The sequence below is a fragment of the Crocuta crocuta genome, unplaced genomic scaffold (assembly GCF_008692635.1).
Source record: "Crocuta crocuta isolate KB4526 unplaced genomic scaffold, BGI_CrCroc_1.0 scaffold500, whole genome shotgun sequence".
In the NCBI taxonomy this organism is placed as follows: Eukaryota; Metazoa; Chordata; class Mammalia; order Carnivora; family Hyaenidae; genus Crocuta; species Crocuta crocuta.
Genome location: NW_027531913.1, coordinates 372,358 through 399,751, shown reverse-complemented (window position 1 = coordinate 399,751; position 27,394 = coordinate 372,358). Strand labels below are relative to the sequence as shown.

Genomic DNA, 27,394 nt, shown 5'->3' with positions numbered 1-27,394 from the left:
TTGGACCATTGGTATGGGGCTCAATAGCAGCGCCCTGTTTCAAGTATTTTTCTGTCTTGCAAACCCCAAGTGTCTTGGGAATTTACCTTTTCTGCTGAGTTCTCTTCATTGAAAGAATTGTCACCCTGACCCTGACTTTTCTTTTTTTCCTTACACTTGGCCAAGAACGCCCAAGTATCACAGTTTTTTTAGTTGGCCAGGAGAAATAGTTTTGACGAATGGAATATTTTTCTTTGGTAAACAAACACCAACTGAAAACCAACCAAAAAAGCTTCTTTGGTAAAGTGAACATTAATGTCTTGGTTGGAATTAATTGAAAAAGAAAACTTTTGCAAGTGTTTGCCAGGACTCTCCCCTCCCTCTTTGTAGCAATTGCAAAAGTAAAACTTCACCAAGTAAAGACTTAAATTTTATGGGGATGTGATTCTGAGTTGCTTCTAAAGTGGCTTCTCCATGGTGGGGCTAAACCAATGCTGTCAGAGCAATAATCATTAACAAATAATGACCTAACAGTAAATAATAAATCTTGGCATGCAGAGTCCCCTAGTAAAAAAAATTCATTCCACAGTCAGAATTCCATAAGCCTTGATTTCAAGTGCTGAAAAGGGAAGTTGACAAGGTTGAAAATGCCCTTCATTTAAAAATACAATATTCCAAGGTATACAGAGACTCAATCAAGTTGGAAAACTACTATCTGTCATAAAACAAAGTTCCACAGCAAGTCATTCTGGTTGACCAAATTGAATGATTAAATTCTCAACAAAATCCATTTAATTGGTGTGTGTGTTTTATCAGTTCTGTGGAGTAGCTTTAACCCGAGGTACTCCACGTGGCCGACACTAAATCAATGGCTGATTTAGAACACACTGTTCAGAAAATGATTTAGCAACATATGATTCAAGAATAAAACCAATCCCCTCTTCAGCTGTGTTTTATAAATAATAGCCTAGTTGCAGGCCCCTTGGAGAGAGAATTGATCGCAGATCTATTATGCGAACTTGCCCTTTTTTGAGGACTTGTACTTGTCCTCAGATTAAAGCTCATTATCTTCTAGTTGAGTGCATAACACTTTAGTATGATCGCTTAGTGTGTCTGCAGGAGAGATTGCACAAGTGTGTAGTAATGCACTAGCTATGACCCCCTGCACATGTATTTAGAACTGTGAGAACAACAGTACATGAAATAGAAAGCACAGATTTGCACTTGGTGCAGTTACATCTGAATCATTTGGGCATTTTTGCTGTTTGGAAAGACAATGGCAAACCTAAATCCCAAACATACCCAGACATTAAAAAAAAAAAAAAAGTCTGCCTTGTGGCCAGTAAAGTCCTATGTTCTTTCCTTGGAAATGTACTTTGAAGGGAGTAATAGCCCTCTTAAGGGAAAATCTAAAAGTGGCCTGCCCTGTGTTAGGCATGCTAAAATGATGGAAACCCTCTAGTGGTGTGACCCTGGCCGAGTCGCTTGTTACTCCTAGGTCTCGGTCTCCTCCTCTGCGGAGGATGGGGAAGTTGCACAGTACGTCCGCTAAGGTCCAGAGAGCAAAGGTGCTTTTGGGGAATGCTTACCACTATAGATGTCTAAATAAGCTACATCTCTAAAAGGGAAAAATACTGCAGACATTTGCCTCAAATGTGACCAGGAGTTAGCTTCATTTTTATAGACATAAAGAAATGCAGGGAACTGGGACAACATACACAGCCTCTTCCAATCAAGCTGTTTCTTTTTAGAGCCTGTGGATACGGCAATCAACAGTACAAACAGTATAAACTAGGTTCATTAATGTACAGAAGGGCCGTGCAGTGCATTAGAGGGGCACCAGCAAAGGTATGTGTGTGTGTGTGTGTGTGTGTGTGTGTGTGTGTGTGTGTGTGTGTNACATCTTCCGGTCATTTCCATATGTCTCCCCTTCAGTCCTTCATCTCCCTGCCTGCGCTTCTCAACATTTTCTTTGTTTCAGGATTACACTGACCGGAGAACTTTCTTTTCTGCTCTGTGTCTCTGAGCAGCCATGTGTCATTGTGAAGGCAGACCGGCTCTACTAGTTGAAAGCTATGGCAGATAACCATTTCAGTGTTCATTTCTCCTTCCTCAGCTATGCGTAGGCAGATGTTGTTTCTGGGCATCCACGCAAAAACTGCATGTAGGGTCAGACTGCAAACAGCTGTACCAGCTGGCCATATATTTTTGTTAAAATGGAGATGCTGTCTCTGGGTTCAAGTAGACACCTGATTTTCCTCCATTGTGCCAGGTATTTGGGTTTGGCTCTGTTGTTTGGGGTACTCAGAGCCTCCTGCCAAGAGCTGTAACTAATAAAGCACATCCATTTGGTGACACGCAACAAGATATTCCAAAATAGAATCGCCCCAACTCCGCGATGCTGGAGCTGTCATTGGTTTAAAGGTGTATTAACCAAATCATACACACGTTGAAAATATACTGATGGAGGGATATGATCAATTCATTTGACATAACAAAACTGCCTCACCTGGGTGAATTTAGAGATCACTCAATTTCACTCCGTGGGTGATGGCCACTCTACTGTGTGTCACTTCCAAGGTTCTGGCTTGTTTTTGCCAGCCAGAACTTTTGAAAGCATCTCCTTGGGGTGCTGGGGAGCTAGATGAGACAGCTAAGACCTCAAACCACAGACCCTGCCTGGAGCTACTGCTCTGCAGAAGTTCTGGAAGCTTTATTGTTTGAACAATGCTTAAAGCTATTTCTGCCTTGGCAGCTGACCTTTCAATCAGTAAGTTTTTGTCACAATACCAGCAACATCTGCAGTGTGAATAAAATAGGATTCTGCTTGCTAATAAGCTTTCTTCTATTTGATCTTAGTTTAAGACTGTGTGTGTGTGTGTGTGTGTGTGTGTGTGTGTGTGTAAATCTTTCTGGTAACAGTCCTTTTGTTTTAAAGACTGGAGATATGCAATGCCCATTTCCCCCCTTGTCCTTTACTTTGGCAATGTCTGTTTCTTATACTCAAAAAAGAAAGAACAACTTTGAATTTGTTTCAGTAACATAATCTCTTTGCTCTCGATAAGACCTAGGGTGAAAATATAACAAGCAGAGACTCTATCACACTGTTGTAATTTGGTCAACCACTCGGGTACTGTCAATATCCACCATTTCCACACATTCAATTTCCTCCCGGTTTTCAGGGTTTTTCTTCTCTTTCCTTTTTTTCTTCGAGGGTGGCAGGAAAGTCAGTATCACAGGTAAAATGGCAAAGCAGTGAAAGAAGGTGACAAATGCTATTAAAAACAAGCACCTGAACAGTGTACAGGTCAGATTTGAAGGCACAGCTGCGAGAGGAATCAGACCAACAAGATAGCAGAGGTAACTCTGTAAAATAGCTACCCCATGCACTTCCAGGGCATTTTTTACCCACTTAGTTCTTGTGAAATCCTTGCCCAGAACGAATGTGGATAACAGTGGAGCACAGTTATCAATTGTGTAGTTAATTCCATAGATTAAGCAGAGCACAGAAATGCAGTCCAGTTCTACTTTCCATAATGTCATGAAACCTATAACTCCAAACTCCACGGACACCACCGTGAGAGTGAGCCAGACGTTAATCAGAGCATCTGCCACCAGGAATGCCGAGAAGAAGAGCAGGAACAAAGCACTGATGCAGGAGTTGTGCAGGGGGGCTCCCAGAGAGGAGGCATATCGATCCATATACACGAAGGACGGGTTGAAGACAATGAACTTCACCTTGGAGGTGACAGAAAGTCTCCTGAGGGTCTCCAGGAGATCATAGAGTTCTTCTCTGTTAGTTTCCATGGTCTTGGCCACCAGAAACATTCTGGAGGCCACTACATCAACCTCATCATTGTACTTTTTAGAGAAGATGATGTCCTCTTGAAAATGTGAAAATTGGGGAGCTTTCAGGAAGGAATTTCTCAACATGTCTGTGAAATTTTTCTTAGGCAAGCCAGTGGACACATTGAGTTTCCGAAGGTAATTTAAGTAGCTCTCAAACCAGGATATCCGCACAAACCCCTTGGTGTATTCTAGCACATCTTCTTGGACGCTAGTGTTCCAGTACTCTATGGACTCGTATATGTAAAACCCAATCACTGGACTGTAGTTACTAAAGTACTTTTGCTGGGCAGTAGTGTACTCGATGGTTTGCGTTGCGGTTGCTACGATGTTACTAAGGTCTGACCCTTCACTGACCTGCAGATAGCCCATTAAGGCAAAGGAAATATAAATAAGGTAAAAGAGAACTACAAAAGGCTTGACATAGGTGTTGGTTATCCAGTCACAGTAATAGCGTTTGAGGAAACATACCAATAGGTGACTCTCGTAAGTGTTCGCTTCCTCGCCATCAGTTGTGTCCTCGCTGAATCTGGCTGTCAGGAGAAACCTGTACCATGCCGGCTTCTCCTGCAATGCCTCGGGCTTTGGGACTTTTCTACAGAAGATACTATGCTGGTAATTGTTTTCTATGTAGCCAGTGAATACCAGGCTGGAACCATAAAACGAGAGTACATAGAGGTAGTTGAAGAAGATTGCAATACAGGAATTGCAGCAGAAAATCCTGGCTGCCTCAATGTTCGTGAAAGGGCTGGCCCCTATGCCAAAGGTGACCAGGTACATGGCAGTGGTGAGAGAAAAGGAGAGCATGGAGTCTGCATAGACTGCTGCAGTTCTCTCTTTAACATGTTGGTCTTCTCTAGTTTTCCTCCAGGAGGATAACATTTCAAAAGTCCCATATAATCCATGACCTGAGGGGGGCAGAAAAAGACCAGATCAAAAGTTGAAAAGACTGCTGTCTTTCAAGAGGGGAACCAACTTGGTTATGGGGGTCTACTGGGTCAAGGGAAATCTATCCAACCCTGGTGGTGACAGGTCAATGCTACTGATTTCTTCTGTGGAAGAGGGACCTGTGTTTTTGCGAATCCTCAATGTGAATGGCTAGTGAAAGGGGGGAGAGAGGAGCTAAGACCTTCACGTTCCCTTCTGGCTGAAGAATGTGGAGTGGACTTTTGCCTACAGAAAGCCGAGGAGACTTGCATCTGTCTCTTGGGGACTATATACGGTGCCAGTTTAGGGCTGGTGGTGCAGCTTGCAGTTTTGTTTGCCTTGGTTGGTGGAACACTCCAGAGAAGGCTCTTGGCCATTCATCCCTTGGCTTGTCCTCCCCCCAAGTCTGGCTGGAAGTTAGCATGGAGGAAGGCAGGGAGTGGGCAGAGGCCTCTGAATATCTCATCGCCTCATTTGAGTTTGGCCAGGTGGAGGGCTTTAGGGAGAAAGAGGCCATGTATTTAATTTGAGCTTTGACAGGAAACTAAACCAATAGCCTCTTCCACCACCCCCCAAGCATCAGTTCAAGAAGTGCTAAATCTGAGACACAGAGGGAAGCACAATAGGTAGGAATGAGTTGGAGTGAACAGGAAAGATGGAAGATGGAACACAATTCACATGAGCCCTCCCTGCAACTGATAAAAATTAAAATTTGTCTTGTAGGCGTAGGGCTTGCATTTTGTCTTCAGAGACCTGTTTGACCAATTTTGCTTGTTCATAGATGACGCATCAAGCAGGGGGTAACTGTGCTGGCTTCTCTGCACTATGTGGCAATGGCCTCTGAGGGAGAGAGGCTGATCAGTCACCCCTTTCCATCAGTACTCAGTGCCTCTGTCTCCTTGGTTAGTATTCCAGTAACCCTGGAATAGTGGAAGCACGGTACATGCTCACGTTTTGACTCCGTTCTACTGCTTGAGGCTTGATCTAGCTTGACTACTCCCACCTCTCCTGGTTGGAGACAGACACTTGCCCTATGCCTCTCCGTGGGTTCCCAGGCCACTATAACATCAGAAAGCCCAGCAAAAGTGACCTGTTGTGGCTTTCAGGAACCCCTGTCTTGGCACTGGCATCAGCAGATCTCATCTTTTGCGTCTGTGCCTTGGCATGTTCAGTCCCGTTATTGAGGATAATAAAATCTTTACCCGGTGGTACGACAGTCTTGTTTTTAAAAAGGAATTTAAAATCTCCAGCCAAGCGTAATGCTGGGTGAAGTGAGTCACTGTTATCTGTGTGCACAATAACTGGGTGAACATCTTCCCTTGTGCTCAGGCCTGCGTTTATATCCTGATTGTGAAGTCTTGCTCGGTCTCAAACCTGAATGCCCATTTCATAGTCGTGATATAGACCTGTTTCCTCCGAAGGATTTGGCATTTATCTTAATTTACTAGGCATCCTTCTACTGCCACTTTTAGAGGTCAGGTCGAGACTGTCAATTTGATAACTAGCACCGTGGTCCCTATTAAATTGGAGACACCGAAACTCCCCAGACGTGCAGTAAAACATGCACTCTTTGACTGCCCTCCTGCTAATTATGTTTCAGAAAGCTAACATCTAGTCTCGGGAGGGAAAACTATTAAGTGTGTTTCCACATTGTGCTCAGGGAGGACTGACCGACCTTCGATGAAAAGTGAGCCATTCTAGGACAGTGAGAGTAAAAAGAGGATTAATACCCCCGAGGCATCTGCACGCCGGGGGAACAGTGCTGACTGTGTCATCTGGGGCCATGTAGACCAGGTTTTCAGGGGTAAGACGCACTTTGGAGCTCCACTGAAGATGGCAAATGGCAGGTTTTTTCTAGTATTTACTTGCTAGAAACCAGAAAAATGTTTTAAAACAGGGCTTTAGTATTGAGTCATTAAATATGGGAAGAATGTAAGGAAGCATAGAGCAGGATTAAAATTAGTCATGGAGTAGAATTTAAGTGAAATCTGTTCTGCAGTCCTTTTTTTTTTTTTTTTTTGTTTCTTTGAAAGTTGACGTGATGTTTTAGTTATCTGACCCTAACTCTTGTTAGAAAATACCATAAGACTCCATTTCTTACCATGCTGTTGAGTAATCTTAGAGGCTCACTGAGGAAAGGAATTGGAATTAACAGAACTATTAGGTGAAGACAGTGAGGCTCGAAGGTCCAGAATGAAAATAATCAAACTCAAGGGAAGGTGGAACGAGGCTGTTAGCTTGGCTCCTGAGTTCTGTTGTTGCATTTTCAATGCCTTGTCCTTCTATAGTTTGGTCATTTTTATCGAGTCCTGACTCTCCTTGCATAGGTTCTTGGTCTTGGGGGCAGCTCCAGAGAGAATTTTAATTTTATTCTGAGGGGCTCTTGGAAACTATGCCTTTCCTTCATTCCTCTTGTGCCAAGGTGTGCGTGCGGGCACTCAGAGGCAAGAAGAGGAGGCCCTGACAAAGCACCTGCTCTACCTGGTCACTCAATTTGTTGCTAGTCTTTGTCGGTCTTGCTTCCAAATGCCCCCGCCATCATTCCTGATAAGGCAGATTTTCTTGTTTCTCAAGCCACACCTCTCTGGCAGATGCATACTCCCCAAATTCCAAATTGGAGTCGTGCAGCGTCTTCAAAGAGCTCTCTGGATTTCAGGGACAATTGCCGACACCGTAACTGGGCCTCCTTCCTGAAGCACAGTCAGTTAAGAGAGGCACCACATAGCTGTAGGCGCCTCCCAGGGAGGGACAGCCTGGCAGCGCGCACCGGCATCAGCCCCGATTCACAGCTGGGTAGTTCTGTTGAAGAGGTCATTTGAGGGTCTGTTACCCTCAAGGAACACTGAACTATGGGGTCTCTGTTTTCTGGCCTGGACTCAAGAGAAGTCATATTCCAGAAGCCCTAGACCTGGGGAACACCTTGCCTACTCCCTCAATGCCCCAGAATGCCCGCCCAGCCCATAAATATAGCCACATCCCCTTTGGTTTGGGCTTTCAAGGATATTCTTAGAAATGCAAACCCCTCTGGGACAGTGGTCTCCTGAAGAAGCTTGCCTTAGGTCTGGGGGGTAGGACAGAGGCTGGAGATGGGGAGGCAGTGAGGAGGAAATTACAGGTAGGTGGATTTCACAGAGATTAAATCCTTCAGTGTTTCCTTCACAGCCAGTGCTGGCTGTATCTTTTGTAGCCACTTCAGAAGCAGGCCAGGGGAAATCAAGGAAAGGCAGGGAAGAAAGATTCAGGTAGGTTCTGTTCCTCTTCACTCTCCTCTCTCAGTGCATGCCTCCCTTCTTTAGCCTCGCCATCATCCACCACTCTCTCAACTTTGGGACTGGGGTCTAGCAAGCAGGACTCTGAGGCCAGAGTTTACAGAGGCAGGCAAACAGTGCGTGTGGATTGAGGATACTTTTCTGAGGTTTGGCTGTCATTTCCCCTATTTTTAAAAGGTGCTTTAAAAGCAAAAATATTGCTGTCTTCTTTGCACTCTAGTTTTTACATTTTCTCTATGAAGTTGGAAGTCTCTAAGCCTTTCTACTAAATCTGACCTCTGTCATTGGCTCAAAGCATCGTTTCGGCAAGGGACCATTATCTAACCTCCAGTGTCCCAAGCCTGTTCACCAGCATTCCCTGGTAGCAGCACTCATATAGGGAACTACCGAAACATGAAGTTCCAAACAGACTCAGCCTTTGGTGACCAGAGGCCCTGTGGTGGTAACAGGAGTCAGGGCTCAACATCGCCATGGCAGGTCCACAGCCCAAGACTTGGAAGTAAAGACTGTGTGATGGTGAGTGCGCCGGGAGCCGACCGATATCCCAGGCCATTCCCTCTCTTACAGTCACAGTATTTAAGGCTGAAGAGTTGCCAAAGGAAACAGTTAAACACTGCATATTGATTCTATCAAATTCTTAAGGTAAAGAACTTTCTTTTGAAAGCATAGGCAAGATGTTTGTTTCTGTTTCCGTACATCGCATGTCTGTATATTCCGTGCGTATCACTATGTGTTAAGATACACATCCAGGCTCAAGTTCTCATTAGTCATGAGTGAAGGCTTTGAGGCAACGGGGGCTGTTATCCATGTCCTGGGATGAGGGACCGCAGAGCTCTTCACCACTGTTCAGGTACGGTTTGTATCAGGAGTGCAATTTATATTTTATTAGCAGTAGGCTCTGGGATTGTCATCTAGTACAATCAAATACTCGAGGATTTAAGCTAATATTTTTCCTTCTTTTCCAAGTGATTTTATATCTTTACGTGAGCTTGACTTTCAGGCTTTGGGGCCAGTGATGAGAAAAAGCAGTACAAGTGGTTTACAGCACTAACGGTGGCGAGACCTCACCTGGCTAATCCTCCAGTCACTTGGGGGTGAGTCTCAGAAACACTCACGGATTAAATCTCACCCTCACCCAGACCCTTTTCTGGGGCCTGACCAAAGCCTTCAGGGCTGTTTACAATCAATCCACTAACGTGGGAATCCACCAATGAATTGTTGAGAGTTTACCCAGTAGATGGACTTCTGGAGAGCTGTTCATAAAATGAATCATAGTTTTTCAGGTATTTCATGGTTTTGCTATCAGAGGCAGTCTGGGTGGTTTGTTTATTAATTTTCTGTCAATGGATAATCACCAGCTAATTGATCTATCTTGTACATCTGAATTCTGTAAGGCTGATTTTCCCTAGGTCCAGATTCCTGTGCCTTCCCCGACACACACACAGCACAGAGGCTGATCACGTTTTCACCTCTTCCATACTAGCAGGATTTCCTCATCTGAGTTCCTAAAAACAAGGAATAGCTGAGACAATAGGAGGTGAAACGGGATGGCTTGCTAATAGATGATCTTTTAGTTTCAGGGTGAAAACATTTAATACTGGGAGACAATGATGCCATTTACAGCATGCCTGGGCAGTACCAGATTTCATATGTGGAAATAAAATTACTTCATTCTTCTAGAAAATCCAGAGTATAATGAATGCATGAGCAAAATCTGCTTAAAACAAATTTTGTTCTTAGATGAGGTTCACTAAGTAGCTCATGTTTATAAAATGCTTTTCTTTCAGTGACATCCACATAAATTCATGATTTTTGTTTCTTTGTGAAGAAATGTAAAGTGTATGTTTGTCTGGGTTAAGTAACATCTATTTTCAGGGAGAGTTCATTAATTGAGTTACATTTACACTTTGCCAGTTATAAACATTTACGTTCTATGCCGAATTGTTTGGTTTATCACCGCCTGTTTTGTGTCACAGTTAAGAGTGAGAGTAAAGGAAGATGTACTCTGTTTAAGACGGATGCACACATCAGGCAGGGCAAATACACACATCTTACGCCTTCTACCGGAGACTTGTCACAGTGTGCATTGGGTTTTAATCTGCAAAATGCTTTTTCCTTCATTAGAGAGCTGCAAATAAGAGTCCAGGAAACGAATATGCTAATAGCTCTTTCTTGTTGGAAGAAAGGTATTTAGATACTGTGTGTGTGTGCATGTGCATGCACTATATAAAATCAGTGTGTATAAATGGGGCCCACTGTATATGCTATGGTCATTGTGTAATATCTTTTGATAGAGAAAACTATGTAATATATAAATATATGCATATATGTCATATCCTGTTCAGACGTGTTTTATGTATTTATAAAATGTGTGAACGTATACTATGTAATATATAAATAGATAGTATATGTATATTCAAATATTAAAACAATATGCACTACATAGTGTTATAAACACATGAAATACATGTATATGCACCTGAACTGATTGCATAATACATCACAGTACATAGAATATAGCTAAGGTGATATATATTATGCACCAAGATTATGCACACACACACATACACACCCAATGTGTATGTGTTTATCAGTAGGCTGAAATTTATCGTACTGATGAAGATGAGAAATGCTAGTGCTGCTATACCATTGGTGCAGAGAAGAGGCTAGAATGCCTCTCTCATGTTCCGTCTACAGTTTGGTTCTTGGCTGCTAAAGTAGCCTAGGTGAAATGCAGGGTTTCCTCACCAGTGACTGTGAATCTGCTTGCACTGTGAGCTCCGTAGACCCACGTGGTCCATGCTACCTTGCCCCGGTAGTGACTTTCTGAGATGCTGGTCCAAATGCAACACCAAACTGAGTTTTTTTTCTTCATGGTCCGTTTTTACCAGCTCAGTGTCCTGATGTTGCCTCCTGCTCCCTGACTTCTGTAGAATCTGCCATTTCCCCATTCCCTAGACTAGGTGGTCAGACCACCCAGAGTATACCAGCAGGCCTGGGTCAAAGAGGAAGTGTCATCGTACTCCTCCGCCTTACTGAGCGCTGACAGGACACTGTGCCTTCCTGGACCTGCCCCCTCAGTCCTGTTCTCATTCTCCTTTAAGGTTAAGAAGAGAACAATAAAACGTGATTTGTTCCATCTCCCCAAACCTATTTCTTCTCAGCTACCCCATACTGTACTACGGTTGGTAGAGCATAATAAAAGGGCGAGAACTACCCACAAACCTAGATTACACAATCTCCTTGTAAATTAATCCCCAGATGACCCATCATGCATTATAAAAAGATACTCAGGGGAAAAACTTTGAAAATATTTTATGTAATTACTCTCTTAATCAGATGTTAACAAAACTGGGCAAGATTAAACCCTTAATAAAACCAGGTTTATTTCCCCTAGAAATTACTGAACCAGTTCATGATTTATATCCAAGCAGAGTATTTCCACAGTATTCTACTCCATCATGTACATTGTCATATTGTTGCAAATAATGGACCTCTACATTAATGTATTGGGTTGAACCATGAGAAATGATCACTTTGGAGTTAAAAAAAATGGTTGTATATTGGTACCAGTTTTGAGATAAAAAACAGCTGTCTAGTGGCAATTTCATATGGTTTGGACTTTATTATTTGGCTGATTCCCTCCCCCCCATGTTGTCTCATGACTTTAGAAATATACCAGAATGGGGCACCTGGCTGGCTCAGACAGTAAAGCATGTGAAATGAGCTTTGAGCCCCACCTTAAGGAAAATAAAAGGAAATATATCAGAATACTCAAACCTTTCAGGTTTGCTTCAGTTTAGAGCAAAAATAATTAGGAATTCTGATTTCTCCAAACTCAATTTCCTGCCCAAGAACTTTTACCTCTTTAGAAGCCTGAGCTTCATATACTGCAATACCACACCATAATCCAGGTGGCCTCAAGTGAGAATGAATTCTTAGAGAATTGAACCTGATCTTTTGGTTTCTGCTAAATACAGATAATCTTAGACTATACCTGAAAGGAACCAAACATGCCTGCTATTATTCTCCTCCTAGCACTTAATTACGTCCTTTCTTCCCTTCCCATCCTCGAATTTGATTGGCCTGGCTTGATAAGTCAGAAGGAAGAGGGTACCCTGGATGTGGCATTTGACTGTCTCAAAATCCCAAAGAGTCTCCAGCATTCCATTCCCTTCCTGATTTGCATCTGGCCAGGAAAGCTGTGGAAGTAGTAGGCCTGTAAGGAGAGCTTGCATGCACAAAATCTATGCCAGTTTCTGAAACCATAGCCAACTGTAGGACAATGGTATAAATTCTCATCCTTTAAAGGAAGTTCTATAAGGGATTAAAATGATGAGTGTCATATGTTTACAAATGGCAGTTCAAGTACCTCTGTACCTGGCGTTAATATAATTTGGAAAGAAAGGATATTACTTTATGCAGAAGGGGTAGGGATGAAATAAACTCTTCTTCAAGTTTATAGTAACTAAAAAATGTCAATGGGCATTTATAATGCTGTAGACCGTTAAGGATTTCAGCTCTAAATATACTGATGTGACTCATATGGACAAGGGTTTTGGCAGAAGTGGGATTGTCTAATATGCATGACACTGATTAAAAACATTCTAAATCATGATGTATCTATGCTTACATCATTGCCAAAATGATTCATCTGTGTAGGATATATTCTTATTGCCAGAGATGTCACGTATCGTCTTGGCTAGAATCACACAGTCACATCCCATTATGGTGAACTCTCAGAGTTTATCCAAATTCTTTCCTATTCTGTAATTTTGTAAGTTTAATACTGCTTGACACACGTGGTCTTAAAATTTTCCATTCTAAATCTTCTGCCATTTTGGCATTTGGCTGGATCTGGCCTTATGTGACCGGCATCACACTGAGAATGTTTAGTTTGTTGAATTTTAAATGTAATGTTTATTGCATTATAGACCTGTTGTTGGCCAAGGAAATGTCTGTATACTAGAGACGTTGTATAAGATACTTTTCCTTCTACGTGAGGCCATGTAGTTTTAAATTTTTATTTGATATTGTATTTATATAACAGAGAATCAAGAAGTTTTGCTTAAATCTTAACTTAAGCATAGCCATTTTATGGTATAGACAGGCAGATTTTAAAACAGGACAAACAGCTTATTGACTCCTAGTGCAAAAACCCTTAGCACTGCATTTCTCCTTGGTCATTTGAAGTATTTATTGGCATTTTAGGACTGGTCGTCAAAACTCCAGAATTAAACACTGGCCCTAAATGGAACATTGGCAAACATGCCCTTGCCTGTATTTCATTTTACAATCGAATTCTGAGAATGAAGAGTTTATCTGTGCAGTATAGAAGGGTAACCATCCTAAATCCAGGCACTGTTGGCTTTATGAGCATGTGAAGCACCCATTACATGGTGCAAAGTATTTATTGCAAATGGGCCTTAGCTACTAAAATGCATAGCTTCCTTTCATGTTGTGACTAAGTAATGTGAGATGTCTTTGGGCTGAAAATGTACAGAAAGGTTGCATACCGACTGTCAGCAGGGAAAACCGCCATCAAATCAATGCATGTAACACTCTTCACAAATTGCCAACAAGGGAGTATTGGGTACCTGCAGCGCTTGGTCTCTTTCACTGCAAATGCCAGACTTTTGTGAACTGAACTCTGACGTACAGTTCAGTGATACTCACTCTCTGTGGAGTTGTGGCACTCCAGTTGCTGGATTTGTTTTCTCAAGCCTCTTCTCAGCTCACAGAATCTTTCCATCTCTTACATCCCTCCCTGCACCAGTACTAGCTGCTATATTCCTTTTTGTGCCAACTTTTGCTTACGATATTTAAAACTTCTTTAAGAAGTACCAAAATTAGTTTTAAGAAATCTTAAATATCATAATCTCTTTTATTTAATAAAATTTATTAGCAGAAGTTTGGAATATTCAGTTTCATTTTACTTGGTGAAATTGATTTTAAGGAGTTTTGACTATTGTTTATTAAATTAATGTTTGTTTATTTTGAGAGAGAGACAGCAAAAGCAAGCGAGCAAGTGTGAGAGAGAGGGGGAGAGAGAGGATCCCAAGAAGGCTACATATGTGCTGTCCACACAGAGCCCGATGTAGGGCTCGAACTCACAAACTGTGAGATCATGACCTGAGCCAAAATCAAAAGTTGGATGCTTTACCGACTGAGCCACCCAGGGGCCCCTATTGCTATGTTATTTTATTTACAAACTAATTTTAAGAAGCCCTAAATATTTAAATTTTATTTTACTTAATGCAGTTAGTTTTTAGGAAGTTTAAATCCTGGATCATCCTCTGGGCCCACTGGTCACACCTTGTGGTGTCATAAAACCAAGGCCAGTAGTCCTTTTTCTAGCTCTGACATTCTCTTTTTCTTTACCTTCAAAACCCACCGTCTCCCTTCAGTTCCCCCCACTCTTTTCTTATTCCTGTCTCTCTTCCTCTTTCAAAACAATAAAAACAAAAAACACCACATTTTTTAAAATGAAAAGTTAAAAAAATAAAACCCAAGCATGGGCCTAATCATAAGCAAAACATCTTAACTTAAAGAAACCTTGACCCAGGCCTCCTTGGAAGCTGATACCCGGTCGCATTCAGTCCTCACGGAACCGCCGAGGATGCCGGCATCCGTGCACATGGACTAGGGGTTAACGAGGCGAGTTATGCTGCCTCCTTAACAGCCCAAATTCAGGAGCAAGTACAGCAGCCCCCTTCTCTGTAGCGTTCCACCTGTAGATGGGCAGCTCACTCGCTCTCCGCGGCGCCCTCTTGCCCAGGAGCCACCCTATATGTTTTGACTGCCCAGGCCTGACGTCCCATAGGCCTCAGAGCACCCAGCGCAGCACGTCAACCCGGGACCTCGCAGCCCTGCCACCCTGCTTGTCATTTGACTGTAATACAGCTGAAATTTCCCGAGTAAATTCTCCCCTTTCTTTCTGCTTCCCCCACACAGGGCATTAGGCATTCTTACAGACTCGAGCAGAGTTCTTTCTCATTCAGTGAAACATGCCACTTCATGTGTCATGTCAGTGTCTGATTCCAGATGACACTTTACTTTTGCTAAAGGAATGGATGAGAGCCTGCCACAGAGAATGGAGAAGCTAAGTCCTGGAGCCCTTGGCCCTCAAGAGCCCTGCCATCAGCCACCCTCCATACCAAATGAACAGAGGACCCGATGTGATATTATAACCACTGTGGCTTTGTTTTGACCATGATCTCTGTCTTGCAGCCCCCAAGAGAGAATGTGCTGGGATTCTCACACCACCATTTTCAAACATTCTCCTGAGCTGATAGCAAGGGTAGGAAAAAAAGATCCCTTCTTACTTAGGTCTTGCTTGTTGCTTTCAGGGTTCCTGTACACTTATCATGTCCCCTTCTATGATGTTCACATCCACTCCATTCATAGCGTGGGGAAACTGAGGGTAGCAGACACTGTCAGTGCCCAACCCACATGCCCTTCCATTCCCTATTCCTGAGCTCACTGAAGACTTCTTACTACAATACCATTCACCTGAGGGATTTTTCCAGCTGCGGGAATGTGCTCTTTCTCAGGGAGAGCCCTCAGTGAATCAGACACAGGCTTTCTGGGTACGTAGCCCAGGTGGCAGCTTCCTCACCCCTCAAGGACAACTCTCTGAGGTGTTTTCTGTTAAGTCTCCCAAAGGTCCCCATTGGGATTGAGCCACAGGTGCCTAAAGCAGTAACCTGCCCGTTAACATAGCCTGAATGGTCTTCTCTCCCACCGGGGGCTTCCTGGGCTCACTTCCCAAGTAAGCTACTTATATCTCAATCCTTGTCTCAGCTCTGCTTCTGGGGAAGCCCCACCTAAGACACCGGGGCACCAGAGAAGATTAATATCTGCTAAATGTCATACAGCTACTTAATGGATGACTATTGCTAGGACCTAGGACTTTGGACTTCTGGCCTATTTACCAGATAAGGTTTTCCCTTTCGGATGGCCAGTGCATTATAGATTTGGTCCCAGGATATGTTAGCAAAAGGAAGACCCTCTAATGAAACAGAGTTGTTAGATGGCTACTCCTTGCCTTCTAGGAACCCACTCAGCACCACACAGCAGGAGGAAATAAAAAAATGAAGGGCAGTAATTACCTAGCATGACGAAAGGGACTCCCAGGAAGGTGGAATTGTATTTCCCACCAGTAAGATTGATGATCCCGGCTGCGGTGAGAGTGGCCAGGGTTATGGTCACCAACCCAAGCAGGCCTAGCCAGGGTTTGCTGCGGACGCAGTCCTGCATAGAGCAGCACAGGATGGCCATGGTGACCACCAGGATCAGGCTGGTGACCAGGTAACGTTCTGATACACGGCTGGTCTTCTGGAAATCTTCCCTCAGTGAGGAGGACGTGTAAGGGTACATTTTGACTTTGCTGTTGGATTTCTGGAACAGCCGGACAGTGTCGCAGAAGCTGGACTCCCACCTCTCAGCCACCATGTCGTTGAGACTGTTGATTGACTGAAGGTAGTAGGTGAGCTGGACAGCCTCTGCGGACTTGACCCGGTCCTTGCTGTGCACAGTGACGCCTCCAAGCTGGTGTCCGTTGTACACTGCCCTCCCGTCCTTTAAGTGAGTGATTGGGTAGGTGATAGCAAAATTCGTCCGGTTGGTGGCCCGAGCATTCTTTAGCTCCTCCAGAACATGCACTATGTCATCCACGATGCAAGTCTTATCATTATTCAGGATACATATGTGGGCGAACGTGTAATTAAAACCAGGCCTTGGGACTTGGATCCTGGTCACAGCAGCATGCAACTATGGGGGAAGAAAATGAAAGTCAGTGTTTATTACCCAAAATGTGGCATTAGTGCATGGCATCGGCTCTATGGATTCACGTATCTCTCTGTGGGGTGGGGAGGCTCTCACATGATCTCTAAGCTAAAGAGTTCACATTAAATGTTATAACCTTACATTAGAGATAGGTAGTAATGATTGAAAACCAACAGCGGCAGCACCACCTGGGAACTTACCAGAGATGAAAACTGTCAGGCTCCACCTCAGACCTAGGAGATCAGAATCTCTGGGGTGCAGCCTGGGAATCTGGGTTTTTGCAGGTTCTCCAGAGGATTCTGATAAAGGTACAGTTTGAGATGTGCTGGGTTACTGCACCAGCATTCTTTCTACACGTTCTGTTATTTGGGACTCAATTGGTCTGTGATGCCTGAAAAATCTCATGTATGTCCACTGCCTTGAAGATGTAAGGTACGGTGTGATGAGGCATGGCTTCAAGTGCAGAGGTCCGCCGTAGGCCCCTCCCTTGCTGCCAATTGGTAGGGGAGCCAAATGATTCCCCATCCAACTCAGTCCCTGAGTGCCATAAAAGATGAGAGGTTCACCTTGAGGGACCTCATATTCTCTGGTGTTCCCTGTAGGCTTACATGCAAAGGCAGGGAAACTTAACTGCAAGAGACTGGCTGGGACACAGGGCAGTCATGCTAAAGGAGTACAGTGGGACTTATTCAGCGCGCCTCACCCCAAGTCACACTGGCCATGTCATGCTCTATCCACCTGTGATTGAAGCGGATGCTGGGAAGATGAGCATTCATTTAACGGCTCCTACTCTAGCCAGGCATAGTTCTAGGCCCTTTACATAGATGAACTCATTTAACCCTTACAGAAAACTATCAAGTAGGTACAAGTCCCAGTCTCATTTTACAGATGAGGAAACTGAGACACAGTTACTTGCCCAAGGTCACACGCACAGTATGAGAGGACGCTTGGCTAGCCTGGGCAGTCTGTCTCCAGAACGCCCGCTCCCAGCCCCTCGCCCCACACCTCTAGGTTAACAATGCTGGAGGGCGGTTGAATCAAGGTACTTGCTAGCAACGAATCGCCACATTTATGCTTTCGCTGCCCAACCCCTAAAAAATCCCAAGTGCTCAAGTTCACGTATGTAGGAGTATGCGTACTCTACAGTCCAAGGCTTGTTCTTTGTGAAATGTGCCCAGTCTGTAAAATGAGGCCAGTGGTGGACATGTAATGGAGTGTTAGGTAGATGAGTGTGCCTGTGCCTAGCAATGAGTGGGATCTCTCAAGAAGAGAGGGAGCCACTGAGTATCTAATGGATGAAGAAAAACTTTTTGTATGTAAAGGGAATAAAGTTTAACATCCAATTGCCACACTGTGACTGTGCCACTATAACTCATAACCTTCTGAGCATCTCCATGACCCTGATATATTTTCTCTTAAATCTGCTCTAGATGGGTTATTTGTGAAGACATTCTGCTGTGCACGTGCCAGGGTGTGTGGGATATTGATTATGCTCTTGGAAAATGTCAGAGGGGCACCAGCTGTCCGTCTTTTAGTTAGCACAGGGCATGAGTTGTTAACCCTGATTCTCAGTGTACCCTCTCCACATCTCCTTGTGGGCACCACCCTTCAGGCTGGGAAACACTTCATCGTATGACGTTTGGCCGAAATATTTTGAGTTCTTTCCGACAGACAGACAGACAGACAGACACACACACACACACACAATCTCCCAGAGATAACTAAGAGATTATTTTTACAAAACTCTAGATAAATTTTTGTTTTGATGCTTTGGGATTAATGAGGAGCAAAATGTCTTACATGATTTTAATCTGTGAGTGTGTCTTTTAATCCACTCTTCTTTCTCTANTTGTTTAAAAGAACTTCCAAGTACAAAAAAATCACAACTATAAAGTTATTTTGGGGAGAGAAGAACCAAGAGAACTTTAAAGACAAGAGAGAGTTTTGATAACTGTTAAAAGACACACTTTGCAGATTCAGAATAGGCTAGAAAAGGAGTGGTATTGAAAGCATGCATATGTGTAATATTTAGTGCATTGTTTGTTCCTATGAGCAGTCTAATAAATCTCCCTTAGAGTGATTACTAAATATGTCAAGAGAAAAAGATTGCCAAATAAGATGGTGTTAAGCCACAGGGTTGAACCCAGTTATAGCAAGGGGATATTTTCCATCCATTCTCTATGGCGACCATGCCCTGCTGGGTGGGGCGTTGTAAACTATTTAGTGATCTGCCAATTCTGCAGATCTACTGCCATGGCCCCCGGGATGACAGACCGAAGAAAGCAGCCACTATGTTAACTCCTGTCCCAGCAGACCACGGGAGGGAGACTTGGGCAGGGAGACCTTCGTGAAGGTGGAGAAGGAAGGTTTCTTAGTTCTCAGGAAGAGAGCTGCTGTGAGATGCAGCTGCTTTGAATTTCCAATGGAAAGGTGGGTGGAACATGTGTCACTCTTCCTTCTGAGTGGCAGGGAGATGCTGAGTGATGAAGCATCCAGAGAGAGGGTGTTCGCTGAGGCCACCCACCTGGCAGGAGGAGTCTGGGATTCTGCTCTGGGATCAGAGGTGAGAGGGTGATAAAGGAATGGGGAAGAATGGGAGACTCTCTCCTGTGACTTCTGAAACTTCTCACTTCTGCTCTTTGGTTGTTGTGAGGGCACATCAAGCACATACACTGTCTACTCTTGCCTGGCCATGTGCTACCTGGGTATCAACCTGTATAGGGTTTTACTTTTCTAAAGGAGCCCTGCTCAGGACAGTAGAGACATTAGCAGGTGCCTTTGATACATTCACAGGGGAACAAGGAAGCCAGAGATTGAAGCTATGCTCTTTTTTTCTTTATACTTACTTTTAGTTCCTGCCTTGGAAAAGGAAGGTGAAAATGATGACAGGTTAGTTTGTGATTTTATCCTTTTATTAAATTAAAAAAATTTTTTTTAATGTTTTATTTCTAAGAGAGCGAGAGAGACAGCGTGAGCAGGGGACAGTCAGAGAGAGAGGGAGACACAGAATCTGAAACAGGCTCCAGGCTCTGAGCTGGCTGTCAGCCCAGAGCCTGACACACGGCTCGAACCCACGAACTGTGAGATCATGAGCCGAAGTTGGGTGCTTAACCGAATGAGCCACCCAGGTGCACCTATAGTGATTTTATCTTTGCCTTTCAATTATGCTCTTCTCTTGGGGCTGGAAGGGGTAAAGAAAGCCAGGAGAACATCAGAGCATGATGGAGAAATGGTGAGCGAGATACCTCAGTCCACCAAATGGACAACCTCAAGCTACACAGGCTTATTATTGAGCTAGGTAAGACAATGTCAGAAAAAAGCAGGGGGAAATGACACAAAGTCAGAGTCCTGACCCTTAATATAGTCTGAATCTGCCATGTGAATCAACACATAATCCGTGTTTCCATAACTATGTATAAATTCTATATTAGTCACTCAGCACACATTCAATAAGTACTCCTCAAGTCTACTGTGTTGTCAATAATAGGATAATTACCCTGAATTTAGTGTGCTCACACTCACACACAGAAAATCACAGAAGAGATACAACATTCAAAACAAAGGGAACATTCTAACAGTAGACGGTGCCAAGCACTTTGTACTGGTAAGGCCTGATGCAGTGTCAATCCTGATCACAATATTTTCTGTTCTGTGTTTGCTGCCAAAGAGGCCAGAACTGAATGTTAAATCGAGGTTGATTCCCAGGCTGTGAGTATGCTGCTTAAATTGTTATTAGCTGCTTTGCTCTCATCACCCTTCAGGTTAAGAATAACAGTAATAGTAACTAGTTTGCTAAGTACTTTCTTTACAGTTTACAAATGTATTCAGTACAAGGTCCTCTGGAAATGATTAAATGATTACCTTCATTTTCTACCTGGAGCAGTTGAGGCCTAAAGAATATCAATAGCTCACCTAAGCTGATCCAGTGAGTAAAGGGCAGAGGTAGGGTCTTGGGTGCAGTGGGATGCGTGGCCCTAGCCCAGCACAGACCACTTTAGACGACGACGAAGAGGACTTGAGGGAGGGTGCGGCACTGTCAGCCTGCCCGTTTCAAATGACTGGCCCTCGCTGTGACAGAGCTGCAAGCTGGCTGTATTTGGGGATCTGGGGTTCGTTAAGAGAGACCAGAAATAATCCCAAGAGCCAAACCTCATCTGTAGATGGCAGCGTTAGGTGGCCGTACTAACAGGTAGTGAAGGGGATCAGTTTTGACTTCTTTTTCTTTTTTTAAATGTTTTTATTTATTTCTGAGAGAGAGAGAGAGAGAGAGAGAGAGAGAGAGAGAGACAGCGACAGTGTGAGCAGGGGAGGGTCAGAGAGAGGGAGATACAGAATCTGAAGCAGGCTCCAGGCTCTGAGCTAGCTGTCAGCACAGAGCCCAATGTGGGGTTCGAACCCATGACCCATGAGATCACGACCTGAGCCGAAGTCGGGTGCTTAACCGACTGAACCACCCAGGCGCCCCGAGCCTACTGACTTTTCTTAACCTCCATCCAGACTCTGTAGTTGCCACATCAAACTTTGCAAAGACAGACTAACGAAGAAGAAAGGCTGTGGGACACAATGGAATCCAGCAGAAAGAAGTTTTGGCTTCAAGTCTGGCTTCTGCTGCCTATGTAGGAGTGTCAGATACCCTAAGAATGTCACTCTTTCAGGTCTCAGATTTATCAGTAAAAAACAGGAGGGTGGTTTAGCTAATCTTTATGGACAGACCCTTTTGGTTCTAACACGACCTAATTCTAAGATGAGTGACATCCATATACTATATGATCAGATTCTGGGTGAGAGAAAGTTAACTTCATAAATATCAATTTGAGATTTATTATAGCTGCTTGAAGCATGCTTTTCAAACACATTGAAGTTCTTTTTAGGTCAATGACAGATCTGATAGTAGTTGAAACCCAGAAAGGAAACCACAGGGTAGGGAAAATAGGTTTACTGAAAAAAAAATAAAATATAAAAGACTCCCTTCTCTGAGTGATTTCCCGTTCTAGGGAGGCACTGGCTCTTATAATCCCCTTCTGCCAGAGCCTGGGACAAAGCCAGTGTGGGCTGCCGGTCACGACAGGCCAGAGTCTAATTTCCTCTCTGCCTCTCCTTGGCACACTCAGATCTTCCTCAGAAGACAGCAGGGGCACCTTGTAGAGAGTACAGAAAGGATCTGGGAGGAAGGAAGTGTCTGCTCCTGAGCGGTGATTAACAGAGGAAAAATACCTGTGGGTTCACAGGATCTTTTACAATACCTTTCAGGTCTTTTTGTATTTGTTTTTTGTGGAAAAGGACTGGAAAGCCACTCTGCCAGGCAGGGCAGTTAACAGGCTCTGGGAGCAGCCTCAAGCTGTCCTTGGCAAGCTCACCTGTGAGGGGAGACTTGGAGGAGGCGAGGATCGCCTGATCCCCAGGGGGAGTCAGTCTGATGATCCACCTTTATCAGCTGCCTTCCTTTTCTTGTCTCACCTTCCCATCCCCTCCTTCTGCCACTCACAAAGGAGCTGCATTCATTAAAACCATTTTTCAAACATCTTCTTTTTAAGTGATCTCTATGCCCAAGGTGGGGCTTGAACTTACAACCCCAAGATCAAGAGTTGCATGCTCTACCCACTGAACCAGCCAGCCAGGCACCCCTGTTAAAACACCTTAAAAGGGGAGGTTGTTCGTTTGCTTGTCTCACTCCTATCACTTGTGCCCAAATAATTATCTTCAAAGTGACACTAAATCAAAATTGCTTTAAAAATGCTTTCAAGGAATATCTGGTTTTCAACCCCAAATGAAATGTCTTCTTCATTGAATCCCTCCAAATTCCTGGGCTTAATCTAGGTCTCTATTCTGCAACTGTAAGTGGGTAGGAACTAACTGGCAAGGGATCCCCACCCAGGTCACAGGAAAACACCTTGAAGTGGACAGACCTGGTCTCGGCAGTTCATCAATTACGCTAGTTCCCTCGGTGTTATGTTCTGTCTTTGCAGGATCTCACTCTCACCCACTCTCTTTCCTCTTCTTTTAATAGAAATGCATTACATCAGAACACCACAAGTCGCAAGTTGGGGATTGTTACCGTGATTCATTTGTAGTGCAGCCAAAAGCAAGTTAGTCATCCCTTAATAAGTGAACAGAAATATCATTCTGCCTTTGAAACATTACATGTTTGGAGGACACCAAATTTAAGCTGTGGATGTAGCCAAACAAGTGACTATCTGTCTACACGCTTCTTTACATGTGTGCCTGGTGTCAGGCTGACCTGCTCTAGTGACAAAAGACAAATGGCGACCTCTGTCAATACTGTAGTGTCATTGGAGGTCCGGGAGAGTGGGATGTGGGATGTGTCGGTTCTTCTTGCCTTACCAGGGGGTAAATGCTCTTACTGCTGATGTTGACACTAAAAAGCAGCCAAGAAAGCCCCACATTGTAATTCCCAAAACACGGTGTTTGTCTTTGCAGCCTTGGCTGAAAAAGCAATGCAGCTTTTGATTTGAAGCAAATAAATATGAGATTTTAGAAACAAAAACATAGTAATGACGAAGGAAAAGGCAACTACAATATCTTCTTGCATCTTTTGCCCGATTCCACATTGCTCTGGAGGAGAAAGACAATGAGATCCAGTAATCTCTGTTTCTGTAGCCTGGGGAAAATTTCATTTGGTCTTACTTTAAAAAAATTCCTTGATATCATGAAGACCCCTGGAAATCTGTTATGTTAAACTTTCTAATTAGAGTGGTTATCTTTGAATCCCATTGTCCTCACTTGACTTTCATGGTCAGATTTAAGCTTTGGTTGAGCAAGTCTGTGGGTCATGAGTTTGGCTGAATACCTGGTAAGAGGACAGAATGCTCTCAGAAATGGGAGAATATTAAAGCTGGTGGGCCAAGAGGCAAAGAGAAGTCCCAAAGAGCCAGATGCCTGAGGAATATGTAACAGCAGTTTTAAGGTTTGGTCGGGAGGCCACAAATAACTCTTCAAGGGACAGGAAAAACAGGGTACCAAGGACTTCCGGGTTTGGAAAATGACCGTGACCATGAGTGGGAAGAGCACTGGATCAGGAGTCAGAAGACTTCCATTTAAATTCTGGTGTTGCGTCCTTGCTGACCACACGAGTTAGAGAGAAGTAAAAAACAAGCCTTTTAGAACATACATCATGCCACTTCCCTGCTCTGAATCCTTCAGTGGTTTCCCACGGCACTGATAGCCAACACCCGAGTCCTGACTGTAGCCAACAAGGTGGCACGTTGTCCTGGATGATAGCTCGGGTCCTGTCTCACCATGCCCTAGTCATATGGCTCATCTTTCTCTTAATTCTGTTAGCAGTGTCCTTCCTCCAGATAGCTTCGCTTCCTTCACTTCCCTGCTCGGATGTCATCATCTTCTCTGACCCCACCCCCAGTTAGAAAAAATAGCATCCCTCACTATTTCCATCAGTTTTTCTCATTTAAAGTTTTTCATGGCACTAACTGTGATATGACATTGTGTTATGTATCTCTTTTTGTTTCTTTATTCTGCTGCTCCCCGTAAAATAGGAGTTCTGCCATGCTGGTGTGTTTGTCTACTTGGTCTACTTCTACATCTCCACTACCTAGAGCAGTTCCTACCACATATGCTCAATAGTTACAGAGTAAACATATGAAAATATAATAATCTTGTGAGTGAATGGATTTTAGTCTGTCTCATGGGCAAGAGGAGGACCAAATGAAGTGATGGAGGGGATGCATTTTGTAAATCCTAAAGGGACACGCGAATGTGACTGCAGTTATTACACAGCAGGGAGGTGTGGAATGGTATTTCTTCTGGCACAGGTCCCACAGCTGTCCACATACAACCCTGGAGTTGATTCCTCATAGTCCTGGAGCCCCTGATCTTTCCTGGGGCTTGACAATATCTTGTGCTTTAGTGGGAAGGACGTGAGTTACGAAGTCAGAACGCCACTAGTTCAAATCCTGCCTTTGTTAGTTCTACCTATGGGACCCTAGCAAACACAGCTGGGCTCTGGCCCTGTTGTCTCACAACTTCGTTGCCCGCTGGTCCTGCTTCCAGCCTGACGTGGAAATATTGGGGCACTAACATACTCTCTTAGTTCCAAGCAGGTTGGACCTATGACTAAATACCCCAGCTCCCTTGTCCTCAAGGTGGAATGACTGCAGCATGTGTTCCTTCCTGTTTCCAGAGTTCCCCAGCAGGATTACGCTCCAGCTACCCAGAGGGTAACTAGCTGGACAAGGTCCCTGTAACTTACCACTTCCCTTCCCTGTTGTATGTTGCCATTCTCTTACCAGTGCTTGCTGGGATTGTCTTCTAAACATACTATTCGTATTGTGTCTCTGACTCTGGGCCAAGTTCTGGAGGAACCCAAACTGAGACGATGACTTCAGGCATTTAATTCAGTTTCATTATCTGTAAAATGGGGATCACTCTGACCACATAGTGTCATTATGAGGATCAAGTGTGGAAAGATATAAAAGGTGTCTGCCCTGGCGTTTACTCTTGGATTAAACCATATGAAACTGCCATTTCTGTAGGTGACAGAGTGGTTCAGTGTTGGCAGTTTTTTGTAGTTCACCCAACTGACCTTCAGTTAGGGTCTGTTCTTTCTCCCTCTTGGCCTCTCTTCTTTTCCATGAGCCCTGACAGACCCGGAACCTCCCTTGTTGGAGTACCAGACAATTTTATTTGGTTTTCAGGGTACAGTTTGGTGGTATCGGGACAGGCTTTTAGGAAAAAGACGATAGTTCTGGGCTAGGAAAGTTCTCGCATATCCACAAATGAGACTGCAGATACCGCGGGCATGACGAGACCCTGCATGCAACTGGAACTCACACTTTTAGCAGCTGCGGCCTAAGAAAAATATGTGAAATGCTATATAACCCACATCCCTGAAATATCTGAAATGGCAAATCGTTAAAAACAATGTTAAATCTACAAAATTATGAAAAAGTGTCTCTATCAGATGAACTCTGGCAATTTTTATTTCCTTCCAAGGATTTACTAAGGTTCTAATGAGCACAGAGCTTGACAGTGTAAATTATGGCTGATATAAGAAGGAACAAGAAAAAGAGTTACACATAACGATATGGTAATGGCACTCCTGAATGATGGTCCATGAGCTTTACAAGACTGAGCATGTGATGTAATTCAGAGAAGAGTATGTTACCTGATGGTGCATTTTCCCACCGGAAATAATGTCTTTTGTTTTGTTATCAAGGTTCTCCAACAAAACTACTGCCCTTAAAAATCAGAGTAGTGATGCCCGCCACTGCCCTCCTTTCCTGTATCTGGAAAGAGGCCTTATGGAGCGCAGAGTCAAGGCAGTGATGGTTTCTGGGATTCAGTTTTCTTGGGCCTGGGCCCTTCTGGAAAGTGCTTATGTTGGTGGCACAGTCTGGCTTGGTGGATGTAGTCTGCTTGCGCTCACATGCCAGCTTTGGCACTCAGTGATTGTGTGATCCTTGACACTAAGCTGGAACAGCTCTCTCTGCCTCACTTTCCTCATCTGTAAAATGGGACCAATCATAGTACCTATCTCAGTGAGATTGTTGGAGGATAAATGAGAAGTTGAATGTGCACTGGTCTATACGGTCTCCAACAAACAAGTGGTTCCCAGTAAGGGTTTGTTAGCAAAAACAAAACACCCCATTTCTATCCTCTGTTTTGCCTTGCCCCCCATAACTTTTTTTCTTTAACTCAACAATGGTTCCTCAATTGGTCTTGAAAAGTATATTCAGTGAGATGTAAACATGACATATTTTTGCTCACATCTTTACTGAGAAACTAAGGGGTAAATGCATACATCAGTACAAATATTTGAAGAGAGTAGCTGGGTTGTATATGTTTAAAAGTTGCCACTTCCCAGTTCCAGGATCACCACCCAGCCTGACACCATCACACTGTTTCCAGGTTAGCTGCCTACTTAGATTACTGTGCACATCAGACCAGGCTGGGAAGTGTGGCGGGGGCAAAAGAAGAAAACTGAAAGGTATTAAGTGCATATTTCATGCTGGGCTTTGTGCAGAGAATGCTACACCTGTTAACCTCATTTAATCCTCATGGGAATTCGGGGAGGTGGACTGTTACATCCCCATTCACAGGTGGGGAAACTGAGCCGCAAGGAGCTTAAATAAGTTCCCCATGGTCACAGATTTAGCGTGTGGATCAACCTACATTTAAATCCTGGGCTTGGTATGTTGTTCCCTAGCGGGAGGTCCTTTGGCAAAGTAAAGACTTCACCCCCCGATTTCTGTGCTTTGGCCATTTGGATATTGGTACATTTGTGTCTGGGTATTAGGCTTCAGCACAGTCAAGCCACAGTAGGAGATGTTTAACAGCAGTTACGAACTGCAAGTGGTGATGACATACCAAAGTCAAGGAGCCAAACATGAGAAAGCCACCCAGCAGAAGCAGGGAGACTCAGGTACTGAGCACTGGGACCCTGGAAAGATCTTTACAACAGAAAACTCAGAGAGGGGCCACAGCCCATTACCAACGACAGGCATGCACAACCAGCTGGAGGTGAAGAAGACAGATATGTAGATGCAAGATTTTCATGAGTCCAAACGGCATCCTTTCTGTCTTGCATGTTTCCTGTGTGACAGCATGCTGCC

General features: G+C 43.9%; 1 protein-coding gene across 1 annotated transcript in view; it reads right to left on the bottom strand.

Moving 5' to 3' along the window:
- Nucleotides 1-3,078: 3,078 nt before the first annotated feature.
- The window catches only part of PTCHD1 (patched domain containing 1), a gene marked incomplete at its 5' end in the record, with an annotated part of 49,441 nt that continues 25,125 nt past the window's right edge, over nucleotides 3,079-27,394 (bottom strand). Inside the window, 2 exons of the mRNA XM_077774743.1 lie at nucleotides 3,079-4,733; nucleotides 16,133-16,793. Coding sequence (XP_077630869.1) covers nucleotides 3,079-4,733; nucleotides 16,133-16,793 — 2,316 coding nt within the window. The remainder of the gene's footprint in view (nucleotides 4,734-16,132; nucleotides 16,794-27,394) is intronic.